Below are 15,152 nucleotides of genomic sequence, written 5' to 3' on the forward strand. Positions count from 1 at the left end.
CATGCCGGCCCCTAGCTATGTCCCTTCCAGTGCACCACAGCTCTGTTTCCCGGGGTCAGGGCCAGTGATGATGGACTCATTTCTGGGTGCTGGGAGTACAGAGCTGACAAGGCACATCCCTGGTCCTGAAAGAATCCGAGAAGCTGGTAGATGTGCCGAGACAGTCCACAGATAACTGAAGTGCAGGCAGAAACAGGAAGTGGTGCAGGAGAACAGTCCTATTAGGAGGGATGAATCACGTCCAGCTGGGGGCATTGGGGATCGATGCCATGCAGGAAGAGGGAGGAGGAAATGGACCCGTGCTCTGGGTGTACTTGCCAGAAGGTGCTTCATACCAGTTATTTTGCACCAACAACTGCATGAGGCAGACACGGTGGAGAGAGAGGCACCTGCCCAACGTCACACAGCTAATGTGACTTGCATGGTCTGGCTCCCATCCCATGTCCTCTCCGTTACAACAAACTTCAAATGCTGTTCTATGGACCCCTGACAGGTTGGGAGTCAGGAGAGGCTAGGTAGGTGGGGCTCGAGCCCCTAAACAAAATTCAACCCCAGAGGCTCTGCTTTGCAAATATATTTATAGACCGGGGTCCTTCATGAGATTCCTTTTGAAGAAAGGCTCTGCTGCTAACAAAACAGAGTTTGAAGACCTGCACTCCCATGTGCTACCTGGTCAGTGAATGCGGGCAGGTCTTGGAGCCGGGCAGGGCAGGGAGGGCACGCGATCCATGCAGAAGCGCAGTGAGGGACGGGCTAAGCAAGCTGACTCTGGACTTTCCTCATTCTGGAGTGATGCTGCCTGCATTCAAAATCAGGCTGTGCACCTGCCTAGCTTTGAGACCTCAGGTAAGGCACTCCTGAGCCTCAGCTTCCTCACATTCAAAAGAACAGGGATCATACTGGTACCTACTTCATAGGGCTGTTGAGAGGATTACGTAGTCAAAGATAGGGAAAGCGCGTAGCACAGTACCTGGCATTTAGCACAGTGTCATTCTTATTAACTTGTTGGAAATAGCAAGGCTAGTCAGAGGAGATAAAACAGCAAGAAAAGAAATATCATTAAGCCATACAAAGAATTCTCAGGGAAACGAAGAAATCCTCACTGTCCCCGAAGAACTGCTGTGGTTCTGAGCTCTGCCTTGCATTCTCCTGGTCTTGATAAATATGGGCTGTGAATCAGCAGGACACACACCTGAGAGACAGGGAGGTTTCGACACCTCCGTCTTCTGAGTTCCCATCGTGCTACTCATCAGCTGGTTTGGCAAGAAGCTCAGCAGGGTCTGGGCTTCAAGTGAGGAGGTCCATCACTCCAAACCCCCAAGCTAATTTACTGCCACTGCTCAGAGGAGACGGCCCCAAAACCCTGGGCCATCCCCCTAAGCTTGACTTGGCTCTTGAACCAAAAGGCCTAGAACAGAGGGAGGCAGCTGTATCAGCGGAGCCAAGCCCTAGAAGCTTCCTTCATTGGCTAGATGAGGCCTCACCTTGGGCAGAACTGCAAGGCATAGTGGGGTCCCAGGCCCCTTTCTGTTTCCTTCCATCAAAGACTCTGCCAATGGATTAAGTTCCCAGTGAAGGTTTTGATTAAGCCTATGGGATTTTCATCTGTCTTGTTCACAGCCATACCCAGCTCGGCAGCCCATCCCTGCAAATGAACGAACGCCCGTGACATTTGGGGTGCTCTAGCTCTGCATCTTCATGAGACAAACAGAGGCAACCAGCCACACAGATTCCACAGTCATTCACTGAACAAACCAGCTGTGTGGGATCTTCCTGCCACCGCTCTGCTCTCCGTTCCCCCACCTGTCACTTAGCTGATAACACCACCTCGGGGTCTCTAGCAGTTTCCCTTTGGAAAGGTTTGACCTTTTCTCTCTCCTGGAGGAAGGGGGCGGGGGGTCATTTGCTACAGAGCACTGAGCAAGAAGGTCAGCTCGGGCCGAGCACACAACTTGCTCCTTTCATGCTCAGCCTGCCAGAAACGAAAATGTTAGAGCTAGAAGCACCTGTGGAGATCACTCCTCATAGAAGAGGAGAAACCAAAGCCCTGAGACACCAAGCAAGGAGCTCAAGCTCACAGAGCTGGCTGTGGGGACATCAGGAGACTCGCCCTCTCAACAGAGCTCTCTGTAATGCACTTTATCTAGGAGCCTCTCTCTGCCTTGAGCAGGTAAGGAAATTTTGGAAAGTGCCCCTAAATCCTGGATTCTCTTTCTATATATTAAAAACACAAAATATACCCACTCTTTCTCTTTCTCTCTCTATATAGACACACACACAGATACAGATTATATATATTTAGATATGGATATATCATATATATACATATTCATAGATGATATTAGAATACGTAAAAAGTATTCTAAAGGGCCAAATACATTTACTGATGAGTTTGGATAAGCAACTACTCCCTTTACGTTAAACTCACTTATAGAACAGGGACAACTGGAGCTGGTGGGGGAAAGTCAGAAATCCTGAGTGTGAGAAAGGGGAAAATATGTAATTTACAAAAGCATACCCAATATTATTATTGCTTTAATTTTTTTTTTTAGGCATTTATTTAATGTGCTTGGAGATGTGATAGTGAAAGAGGGCACTGAGACAGGACGTTCACTGAAAGGGAGTACGGCTTAAATAAAAAGATCGGGAAACCCTCCACCTTAAGATAAGGCGCCTTCCATCTCTCGAGGTTAAGTAAGTGCCTGTCTGAGGTCAGTGGTGGTTTACGTGCTCCTGACGTGGCATCATGAGCACCTTATGCACCTGTAGGGGGGTGGTCCTAGGGTTTGCTGCTGACCTACCAAAGGGAATTTATGACATCGAGGAGGTAAAGATTCCGAGGGAAAGCAAGTTCCCAGACACAAAGAGCATTCTTGGAGAGACAGAAACCAAAGCTGAGGCTGTCGGTACCAGGCGTTTCCTTGGAGCAGCACCCCCGGAGTCCCCCACCCCACTCTGGGCTGCCCTCAGCTCCAGCCCCTCCTGGGGTAAACCCTGGCAGACTCAGTCTGGCCTCCCGTTTCAGGGATGTCGGGCCGCAGGAGCCGCCCCTCCAGCCACCGCTCCCCCCTTCCCGTGATCGCCCCGGGAGGCCAGCGCAAGGTTGGGGGACGGCTTCGCTCCGGTCCCATTTCCCTCCCGCAAGTGGCAGGTTCTCTCTCGTTCGCTCTGACAGGGCTGAGCGGCTCCGAGAAGGACTCCAGCTCCGAAAACCCTTCCCTGCGAGCGGGGGCAGAGGCGCGGGGCACGGCCGCCACCGGGGCGAGGCGGGGGGACACCGTCGGGGGGGGGGCGGGCGACGGTCGCCGGCGGGGGCGCGGGGGTCCACTTACCGCAGTGCGCCTGGAACACCTGTGGCTTGACGGCCTGATTGCAGGCGCTGCACACCACGAGGTAGAAGTCGTCGTGTGCGGGGTAGTGGCCGAATAAGTGCATATCTGCGGGGAAAGGAAAACAGGGTTTTTGAGAAGGTCATGAAGGCTCAGAAGGCCTAGTTTCCTCTCGCCACGTCCTCGGGGACAGTGTTTCGAGCGAGACGCGCAGCAAGGCAACGAGCTCTCCTAAAGGGACAGGGTTCGTGCGGTGCCACTCCCGGCTGCCCCAGAAGCTGCGGCCTCCCGGCCCCCGCCTCGCCTCACCCCTGGAGGTGCACCGCCAGCACGGGGGGCCCCGGGGTCCCACGCTGACGGCTTCCCGTGGCCCCAGAGGGTGCCCGAGGGTGGGCCGGCACCCGACGGGGGCTCCCCTAAACCCATTCCAACTTACGCAAGATCTCTCAGGTGGACTGAGGCGCACAAGGCCCTGGAGAGCCGGTGCCCGGGTTTCCCCACCGCCTGGGGGACACCCCACGGCCCGGGAGGCCTCCGAACACGCGGTTTGCTCGCTGCCATCGTTACCTGTTACTCATCTGACTGATCTGCAGCGAGTGTGCCCGGCACTGGGCAGGCTGTGGGGGACACCGGATGGATGCCATCGAGGGCCCTGCTCTCCCGGACCTTACGGCGACAGGACACAGAAAAAGTTATCACCCAAGTCCTCACGTGGCTGTGGGGCACGTGCTAAGGAGACGTATGGAGGCGTCCCTTGAGGGCGCGTGGGCCCAACCTGGTCGGGGGCCTGAAGAGGCTTCCCTGAGCAGCGGGTATTGGGGCAGGGACCTCAGGATGTGTGGGGGTTACGCAAGGGCTGGGGGGCGGCGGGGAAAGTTCAAGGTCCACCAAGTGCTGTGGATCGGAGGAGCCTCTTGGCTGGAACACAAGGGGAGAGCCCAGAAGCTGTAGGCCTTGCGGACCAAGTAAGGATTTTGAACCTGATTTTAAAAACAAGGGAAGCGGGGATCCCTGGGTGGCTCAGCGGTTTAGCACCTGCCTTCGGCCCAGGCCATGATCCTGGGGTCTCGGGATCAAGTCCCACATCGGGCTCCCTGCATGGAGCCTGCTTCTCCCTCTGCCTGTGTCTCTGCCTCTCTCTCTCTCTCTGTGTCTCTCATGAATGAATAAACAAAATCTTTAAAAACAAAAAACAAAACAAAACAAAAAAAACAAGGGAAGCTGGGCACCTGGGTGGCTCAGCTGGTTAAGTGTCTGCCTTCAACTCAGGTCATGAGCCTGGAGTCCTGGGATCGAGCCCCATCCGGCTCCCTAGTCGGCAGGGAGTCTGCTTTTCCCTCTGCTCATGCTCTCTCTCAAATAAATAAGATCTTAAACACACACACACACACACACACACACACACACACACAACCCCAAGGGAAGCTGCAGAAGGTTTTTTGGCAAAGGAGTGACATGCTGTTAAAAAAAAAAAAAATCGGAAAAAAAAAAAAAATCAGGATCCCTGGGTGGCGCAGCGGTTTGGCGCCTGCCTTTGACCCAGGGCGCGATCCTGGAGACCCGGGATCAAATCCCACGTCGGGCTCCCGGTGCATGGAGCCTGCTTCTCCCTCTGCCTGTCTCTGCCTCTCTCTCTCTCTCTGTGACTATCATAAAAAAAAAAAAAAAAAAAAAAAAAAAAAAAAATCAGTTACATGGCCTAAGGTACACGAGTGCATACATCCACACAAAGCCTCATATACACAGGTCCGTGGTAGCACTGTTCACAACAGCCAAAAAGTGGGAACAACCCACATATCCATCAACCGGTGAATGGATAAACAAAATGTGGTGTAAGCAGATGGTGGACTACTATTCAGCCACGAAAAAGAACAAAGTGCTTACTCAACCTGCTACAACATGGATGAAACCTGAAGACATTATATAAAGTGAAAGGAGGCAGACACTAAAGGCCACATGTTGTACGATCCCAATTGTCCAGATCAAGCAAATTTATAGACACAAAAATTAGCTTTGTGTCTGGCGTGGGCTGGAGGACCCTAGAGGGGACTGGGGGGGCTGCTGCTATAAGGGGTTCAGAATTTCTTTTTTGGGGTGACAGAAACGTTCTAGGACTGATAGTGGTGATAGCTGTACACTCTCGTGAATATACTACAAACCACCGGCTCGGACACTTTACATGGGTGCGTCGTACAGTATGTGAAAAAAAGTGGTCAGAAAAGAAAATTCCTTAGCTTCTGAGGAAACACGGTCACACCTCCCCATGCACCTCGGGGTGCACACAGAGCCCTGGGGGCACCTGGCCTCGCCTGCTCTCAGCCCACCAGCTCTAGGGTTGCTCCAGAATCGAGCAGTAGGCTTGGACCACTGGCACGGCTGACGGAGGAATTAAGGCAGTGAATGCATCAGGCATGTTTTCTGTCACAAACCTACTGAACCCTCCCCCCAAGCCCCCAAGTTCTCATTTTCTAGACTCAACCTATGTCTTCCCCCCAAACTCAGCAAACCCACAAAGACAGCTCCCCCAGCTGCAGAGGGAGGCCACAGGCTGAGTTAGTTCCCCATGAGGTGGGGACAGCTCGTCTATAACCCAACGGATGCTCTCACAGGGGCACCCTCCGCTCTGCGCTCTCAGGGCAGCCCCAGTGCTCAGAGAGAAGGGGAGCGGACACACTTGTCACCGGGCAAGGAGTTGAGGCCCACGCTGCCCCAGGGGAGGAGCGTGGCTGCGAGGGTGACGCCGGCTCTGGCCATGGCAGGTCCTCCTCGAGCTGCAGGTGCATGCGGGCCCGCTTGCCCCCTTAGAGGTGACGGTGGTGGGGGCAGAGGGCTGGGGACGCAGGCCCTCGGTGAACTTGTCACTTGTCAGTAGCCCTGGGTGCGGCCTGTTATTTCCCCTCTCTAGGACTCGCCTCTGTTTCCACTTCTGACTAAGACTTGTTACTGGAGGGGAACGTTATTAGTCAGTGCCTGGTGGGCGGGAGGCTGGAGGCAAGAGAGGCCCAGAGAGAGAACCCAACTGTGACAAGTGTCCTGAAGCATGAGGAGGCCCGTGCTGGGCCTACCCAACGTGTCCAGGGTCCCTGGTTCAAGCACCGCAGTGTGGAGAGGATATCTGTTGGTCCTTAACTACCAATACCTCTCGGTTCTACTCTTTATCATAGGTTGCTTATTTTTATAATACATGTTCTTTTTTCAATAACAAATGTGATCCATGTTCTATGAAGATACATTTGAAAACTGCAAAAAAGCCAGAAGAAATAAAAAAAAAATCACTGGCAATCTTTATTAACGTTTTGCATCTCATTTAGATTCAGTCACATTTTACGTCCGGGAACATGTGAAACCAGGAGCCAGGCGGGGCTAAGACTTACTTATTGATTCAACAAGCATCTACTGAGGGGCCTTATATCCTTTCTGCAATAGATCAAGCTATAAAGGAACAGAAGAAATTTATGAATTAAAAAAGCATTAAGAAAAATGTCTTGCGTGCCTCCTCCGTGTGGGAAGCTGTGCTGAGTCCGGGGTGGGGGTTGAGACCACAGGGAGTGGGGAGTGAGCGTGCCTCTGCACCTTTGTGGTCTCAGGACTCCCACACCTTCTATAATCCTTCAGAAATCTGCAGAGCACCCCTACCGCACCCCCAAGGTACACACACTCCTCTCCGGTCATGAGTCAGGCTAGCCAGAAACTGGCCACCGGGGTACGTACACACATGCGTGTGTGTGTGTGTGTGTGTGTGTGCGCGTGTGCATTCCCCTTCAGGCCCTCTGCTCCACTGAGACCCTTCTTGGTTTCCCCTAGAGCAGTTTCAACCTTGCTCATGTCTGCTCACAGTGTGTCTCCCATAGAAAGTGAGAGGACCTGCCCGCTGGCCGGGTTATTCCGCAATTGTCCGACCTCTGAATCTCCTCTACAGGCTGCCCAGGTTCTGCGAGGCTGGCAGGTGGGGAGCAAGGTAAGGGCACTTGGCCTCTCAGAAGACCACCGCCTCACGCAACCTGGCGATCACAGTCAGTGTGCTGTTTGCCTGGGGATGGAGGAAGGTCAGGAAGAACTGAAAACTATTACACTGGCACGATGCTAGGTGTTCTATTAATTAACCTCCCCCCCTCCCCCAAACAACACACTCGGTGCGCAGTTACAAAGAACAGCAGTGGTGTGCTGGCGTGGGCTTGTACCAGCATGTCCTTCCCCAGCTCGTTCAGTGCTTTCAGGGTGGTAGCTTAGCATCAGCCTTGGTGGAAGTATTTACACCATGGAACGGGGGCACAGACGCCAATCAGGTCTCTACCAGAGCATCGCTGGATAAAGATGAGAAAACAGGGAAAAGTGAAACCACCTGTAATGAGATCACCCAGGGGTGACCACCACCGACGTGTTAATGTGCATCCTTCTGAACTTTCTGATGTGATAACATTTTCTTGATTAGTCCTCAAAATGAATCTAGAAAGTTGTCATCATCTCCACTTTCCAGGCAAGGAAACAAGGTGATTTGCTTGGCGTCCCTGGGCTGTGATTTATAAACTGGGCTGAGATGCCAGGACACTGAGTCTAAAGGCAATGCCCCCTCCTCAGCTAAAGGCTGTTTTCCTTCATTCACAGAGCAAAATCCCATTTCACAGATGAAGAAACCAGCTTGGGGAGGGTATACTGGATGACTAACAGGCTTTCCCAAATTATTGGCATGACCACAGGCCTGGGGTCAGAAGGAGGGATTTTTCATACAGTGCTCATTGCCACGCAACCTCAGGGAAGGTGCCCAACTTTTCTGAGCATCAGTTTCCTCATCTATGAAATGGGGCTTACAGTTCATGGCATTGCTGTGATGGCTCATAAAAGGCTGTATTTTCTTCCACCAGGGATCCGGGGGAGAGTGTGGAGAAAGCCTTCACCAAGGTCATCCCTCTGACCTTCCAGAATTAACTAGGTCTTTCTCCATTGGGAGAGTCCTTGCTCCAGCCAATACATCCTTTGTGTCTCCCTCATGATCACTCAAGCAGACCTCCTGGGAAGCCTGAGGGTCTCTCCCACCTGCAGAATTTGCACATGTGCATGGACTGATGAGGGCTGAAAGCTTTTGGGAGGGCTCTCTCTCTTTCTCTGGCTGTGGCTGGATTCCAAGGAAGCATGTGCACAAAAATGAGACTTTGCCCAGCTTTAAACATGGGGTTCAACCATCTTCCAAAGAGAGAAAGCCAAACCACTCATTCTGCCTCATTTTGTCCCTGCAAATAGGTCAACTGTACATCAGAGAGAGTGCTAGCCACCATGGCACTATCGCAGAGGTGACTTTAGCATGCCCCTTGCCCGATAACAGGTGGGGAGGGAGCAAGCTCCATTCACTCCATTTTGCACAAATGGGAAACAGGTACACTTGCTTCTAGGTCAGTATTTTTTTTTGGTTTTTGACCCCAACCCACTGTACCCTTATGTACATATACATATACATATCTACCTATCTATCCATCCATTTATCCATCTATCCATCCATCATCTCTCCTTGGAACATGTACATTACACTCTGATATGTTCTGTTCTACTCATTTCTTTCTGTTTTACTATATTCTACTTCATTTTAAAAATGCTCATTGAGATTTCAACATTTCAGGACCCTTTAATGGGTCACAACTCAAACTTCGAAAACCACTTTTCAAGGCAATCCAGTGAATCAGGGGCTACGCTCAGCCTGAGAGTTCACTGGGGATTTAGAGAGGTCTGAGCTAGTCCTCAGCGGTGTCGTGGGAATCTGAAGCCCTGGACTGAATCATTAGTGCCAAATCTTATGCTAGAGCCTGCTGTTACCAGCTCACAAGAGTTGATTGTATCTTCCTATCTCAGCATTCAGGGAGGTATGTTGGTAGCTTAAAGCAGCCAAGGTGGGAATATTTACACCATGTGAATCAGTATCCACTATAAGCCAGGGCTTCATCTCTTGGAGAGCTGGCTATTTAAACATATGCCAACAACCCACTGACCAGCACCTCTTCTGGCACCACTCTTCCCTGTATTAATTTCCCTAATTACAAAAATGGAGGAAATCATGTTCATTATCTACCACAGTGGGATACAGAAAAGTCTTTCATGAACTTGGGAGGAAATGATCATATTAACATAAAGTGCTGGCTGGGGTACTGATCATTAACCCAAGAACCTATGCACAACAGAGCCAGGTTAAAGTGTAGATCCCTTTCTGTATCAAATAAGCACATAGAGGCTACAACTTGTTCACGGTCTGGTGGCGAGAAGAGGGTGGGGTTGGTGGAGTGGGGGTAGTGGGGAGTTGAGAATTAAGTTATTGGAGTTCTTTCCAATGCCTGTCAATGTAATGCTTACTTATTAAGGGTAATTCACGGAAGTTACTCACAGATTAGGCTCATGGTATTAACCTAATGCTGCTTATAAATTTATCACAGGAAATTTTCAGTACCCCTATTTAAAGTGGGTACTCCTTCTCTTACTTAACTGCTACTAAAATTCTCATTTGGGGCAGAGTTGACTGTCAATTGTGTTCGTGCTCAGTGGAGGCTGGCACACCTGGCCTGCTTACGGACGGAAGGCACTTGAGGTTTGCACAGCCTCACCTTCCCCAAAAGCACCCCACCCCCAGACAGCAGAGGAGGAGCGGGGGTGGGGGGGACAGAGCTCTGATGTCGGTGGAGCTGGTGAACTGTTTCTTAAGTCAATACTGAAAAGAAATCGGCAGGATAGGAGTAGCATTTTATTCCAGATACACAGTTTTTGGAGGGGAATACTTGCAACCTGTGAAGCCAAGTGTCTGCATCAACTTCGTTGCATCCAGTCCTCACGTTAGGAAAATGGGTGCAGGTTAGGGAAGCGGGGTGACATCTCCAATCCACTGTTTGGATGCGACGTGTTTCTAAGATGGGAGGAGAGCTGTTTTTGTGGATTTGGGATCGATCTAGATGCTGTGCGCCTTTGAACTGGACCCTGGACACCTGCCAGGGCCCAAGACTTTGACATTATGAAACAACAACTGGTTGAGGGCTCAGAGGATGAAAAAGTTGAGAGGGCGTGAGTAAGGACTGATGCCTTCCCTCTGTGAGTGGGAACGCCGAGCAGAGTGCGGTCTGAACAGAGAAGCTGTGAGGAGCAGACTTGCTTTGAAGGCAGTGGAGCAGCTTATCAGGAATCGCTGGTACCTACTCTCACTATAGAAAATCCCACAGCGGGAAAAGGGAGACAGCAAAACAGAATTTAAAAAAAAATTAAAAAAAAAAAAGCTCCAGAAAATGTCCTTCAGTTACCCCAAAAGTCTTGTTGGCGGTTGGGAAATCACCCCAGTTGCTATAGGGATTATTAAAAATGTCAAGGTAGCAATTGCTATAATACTCTATTATAACAACAATTTCATATAATTTAAAATTTTTGCTTCCCTTTTAACTGATTCTAAAAAACTACTGTAATGCAAAAAAAAAAAAAAAAAAAAAGAGATTCTATTTGTGTAATTTTAACACACCACGCCTTTTCCAGGAAGGCGAATGTAAGCCCTGCCTGAAAAGAAGCCTCTGCCCGTGGGAGATAACTGGACGCACAGACCTCGGTAGGACCTCAGGGAGGGACAACCCTGTGACCGTGGCTGGAGAGCCGGGTGCCACTGGACTTCCTTGGAAAACTATCAGAGGGATGAGCTGGTGGCTGGCAGTGGTTGTGACTTGTGGGCTTCCGCTTCCATAAACTCAAACAGGGGAAATTATTGGGAAGAACAGTCACTGTGGTTCAAAGACACACATGACTGCCTCCAAGCCGATGCGGATCCGGACACAGAAGGGCTCCCTACAGGAACAACACGTGCCACCTCGGGAGGAGCACTGCTCACACTGAGAGAGGCTGGTCCGGGGAGCCCTTCTCTCCCCCCATTAATCTTAATGTGCTCATTACGCAGTTTTTATTAATTCGTCTTTTCTCTCTGCCGGTGGAGTTTTCAGCTGCATTTTAATCACTTATGTCAAATAGAAAGCTTGAGGGGATGTAAAAAACGTTTCTCCTTTGCTCTGACAGCCTGATTCTATCTGTTCCTCAACTCCAAAATCTCCTTAAATTCAGAGATCAAAACAACATGAGGTCTTCAAAGCAATGACCTCGGACCCAATACCTCCTATTTCCCCAGCCAAATGTTGAACTCCCCTCTAGGAAAATGCACACACGCACACACACACGCACACACAAATGCGGTCACTTTCCGTCTTTCAGATCTCTGAAAACCCAGGGCCTGACTGTGAGGGCTTCAAAAACAATGAAATCTGGAAACGGAAACTCAATAGGGCGACTAGAAAGCAAGCAGCAGCAGCGGTGAGCTCCTCAGCATCAATGAGGGCGGGCGGCAGGCCCACAGCCTTTCTTCTCTGACAGACCAGGACTAAAGGGGCCCCAGCCTCTTCTTGCTGCGGCTGGGCCGGAAGGCACCCCCTTGCAAGGCTGCAGCCGGGAGCCAGGCCTGGTAGCAGGTGGGTGCTCCCCGTTAGGTTGTGTGAACCATCCCCAACCCAACCAACCCACAAAGCCATGGCCTCGTGAGAGACTAATCCCTCCCTCCTCAGGAGGGCCTTTAATGCAGTCGGGCTGTGTGGAGGCTGTGTGGAGGCTGTGTGGAGGCTGTGTGGAGGCGACAGGGGCTGTTCCCTGGGCCTCAGGCCTCGGGCCAGCCCCTCTCCGCAGACTTCTGACTTCCTCTCAGACCCCGCATAACTTCCACCCTGCAGCACAAGGAGGAGACTGTACTCTAGGCTTAGAACAAAACCTGTGAGACATGGGCCTTGTAAAATGCAGTGCCCCAGAGCTGGGCCCCGGAGTCAGGCAGCCTTGAGTTCAAATTCTGACTCTGGCCTTTGGCATGGCAATCCCCTCTAAACTGCTTCCTCATCTGGAATCAAAGGGCGTATGTGTGAAGGAGGGGGCACACTGTCAGGATATCTGAAACGACCTCCTGTCATCTCTGGCCTTCTTCCTGTCTCTCCAACTCACCCATCCCCTCCTCTGGGAAGCCTTCTCTGCCTTGCCTGGCGGAGCCGCAGAGTCAACCAGGCTCCTTCCCTCCCTGCCGGTGTGCCCTCCACAACGTGACCACAGCTCCCAGACTGTAGAGCACGTGGTTTACACCTCTCTCACCAGACTGGGATCTTCCCGAGGACAGGAATTGTGAACCGGTGCCCTTTATATCTCTATACCCAAACAGTCTGGCACGTGGTAGCTGCTTCATAAATGTCAATTAGTTCACGAGGCTGAAGGTCCCAAGAAGTTGATTTACTTCCTGTGCTCCTTAATTTGCCCTTCCTTCAAAAGGGGGGGTTGTAAATAATAATAAATTGCCCTAATATCCATGCTGCTATCTAAGATTATGAGGTCAATAACTGTCTATTTGTTCATTCTTTGAGCTCCGTGGGAGACAAGTGCTGGCTGAATTTAAGGAGGCAAGCTCCAGGTGGGCCATCATAGTGGAGAAGAGGCTAATTCCTGTCCCCCACTGTTCCAGACTCGTGAAGGTTGCATCCTTCCTTGTCTGGCAAACACAGCTACTCCCCATTCCACCCCCTAACCCGTGATACCCCTCTCAAAGCCAGCATTTGGGGTAGGCTTAGGGGTTTTCTCTGGATGCTCCCCCTGACCTCATTTTCCATTTCCTCATCCTAGGGCTGTAAGGTCTTACATCAAGCCAAGTGAGTGATTCAGGGCCTGGAAGATCGAGACTTCTCCTAGCCTAGTCCTTCCTGCTTCAGCCCCTTCCTGTCTGACACTGGACCAGCTGGGCTCAGCCCAGAGCACACGGAGTGATCTGAGGCCAACCTGGCAGGGGATTGACCAGGTCAGCGATGACCCTGGTGGCTAAGAAAGTCATCTTGCAAAGGGCTTCCCTTCACCTATGCAGGGTTTAGGCAACGATGCCAATAATTTTTCCCTAAAATTGCTCTCTGGGATATAAATCCAGCCCAGACTCCCTTTCCAGCAGCTGCAAGGATACCCAGGCTTCTCCTTATCCAGTCACGCACATCCTTGTCCCAGGTCAGGTCAGCTGGTAGCTTCTGGCCTGACATCCCTACCTCCGGCCCTCAGGACAGAGGAGGAACATGGAACCACTTTGGCAGGTTGCTGAGTCCTGATAAGGTATCCTATGCTTATAGCAGGGACTGCTTGGGTTCAGAGATGAGCTACACGTGCAGGACAGCTTCCAATCCCCTTCACCACATCAGCCCCAGTGCTCTGGGCCCAGTGAGAGAAAAGTTCTCTGGAAGGGACAAGGGTGGATGTAGCACATTTAACCAAAGGCTTGTTATGTAAAAATTGTATAGTTCACTATGACTCAACTAGAGAGAGAGAAGCATCAACCTATTGGAGGAAATTCTAGTCCCTTCTTCCAGCTTTAGGTGAGTAGAAGGGCCTAGGAATGCTTTGGAATGGCCACAAGTCATCACCAGACTCCCTTCCCTCTCAGGTTCTCTCATCTGGGTCAGTTATTTATTTATTTATTTATTTATTTATTTATATATTTGAAGGGGAAAGGGAGGGGCAGAGAGATAATCCTCAAGCAAACTCCCCCTTGAGCGTGCAGTCTGACATGGGACTCAATCTCACAACCCTGAGATCACGACCTGAGCCTAGACCAAGAGTTGGATGCTTAACTGACTGAGCCACCCAGACGCACCTCCTACTTGGGTCATTTAAGTGTTTAAATGTTCACCTAAATCTTTATGTCCACATTACTTTCAACTTGAGGATTACAGTTAAGATAATAGTGAAAACATACAAAATCAGTAGGCCTCCCTGGGCATTTTTTCCTCAATTCTTCTTCAATAAGCTTTGCTTTGCTTCTTTGTTTGGAACAGACTTTTCCTCCCCTGAGCCTCCTTCAAGGTAGGAAATTTAATAGCTGGTCTGAGTGAGGCCTATTTCCAGTTCATTCTGGGTGACTCCTTCTACCTCTATCCTGGGCATCTCTTGAGTCCAGGTTGGCTCTCCTGGAGCAATCTGTGATGCCTTCCCTCCTTCTATTCCTCACCCAAGAGAGATCTTTAAGAGGTGGAGTTATGTGCCATATTCAAGGAAGAGTGCAGCGGGTTTGGGGATGAAGAGGTGATGATGCTTTTCCTTATAAGACAGGGATGGTCAAAAATAATTTCCAGACTGAACAGAGCACTACTTGGAAGAACCGCTTAATGAGTCAAGGGGGAGTCAATGGAAACATGTCCTTTGATGCCTTTTCATATAGAACAGTCTACCTTCTTGTTGTGGCAATCTGACAATCTGGAGGACGGACTAACTGGTCCCTTAATTCCTTTCTGGCTCTTCAGTAATGATGACAGCTCCAAAAGGGAGCGTGTAAGGAGAAGGATGGCTGAGAAGGAGGGAAGGATGTCATGTTCGTGTTACAAAGGAAATCTCTAGAAAAGGTAAATAAAGCACAAAAATCATCTTTAGCCTAGCTACCTACCTCTTTTATCTATCTTCTATGTCTATCACTTCTTTCTTTCTTTCTTTCTTTCTTTCTTTCTTTCTTTCTTTCTTTCTTTCTTTCTTTCTTTCTTTTCTTTCTTTCTTTCTTTCTTTCTTTCTTTCTTTCTTTCTTTCTTTCTTTCTCTTTCTTTCTTTTTTCTTTTCTTTTCTTTCTTTCGTTTTCTTCTATCATCTCTCTCTATATATTAGGAAGCCCTATATTATTTGAGCAATGTGGTTTTGAGGTGGACTTAACTCAGTCTCAGCCCATTTTATTGCTATACCAAATGGTATAATTTTGGGTGACAAGGGCTTTATAAAAATAAATAAAAATTTTAAAAAGAAGAAAACAAAAGATAATGATAAACTCAGACA

The 15,152-nt window shown here is 50.0% G+C and overlaps 1 protein-coding gene across 7 annotated transcripts in view; it reads right to left on the reverse strand.

Annotated features, from left to right (window-relative positions):
• The window catches only part of ATXN7L1 (ataxin 7 like 1), a 244,795-nt gene that overhangs the window by 155,709 nt on the left and 73,934 nt on the right, over positions 1-15,152 (reverse strand). For all 7 annotated transcript variants that reach the window (XR_013360369.1, XM_077864000.1, XM_077864002.1 and 4 more), the window contains one exon: positions 3,333-3,437. Coding sequence is in view for 6 of the 7 variants with exons in the window: in XM_077864000.1 (XP_077720126.1) it covers positions 3,333-3,437 (105 nt within the window). In the remaining variant the exon portion in view is untranslated. The remainder of the gene's footprint in view (positions 1-3,332; positions 3,438-15,152) is intronic.

The sequence above is a fragment of the Canis aureus genome, chromosome 21 (assembly GCF_053574225.1).
Source record: "Canis aureus isolate CA01 chromosome 21, VMU_Caureus_v.1.0, whole genome shotgun sequence".
NCBI lineage: Eukaryota > Metazoa > Chordata > Mammalia > Carnivora > Canidae > Canis > Canis aureus.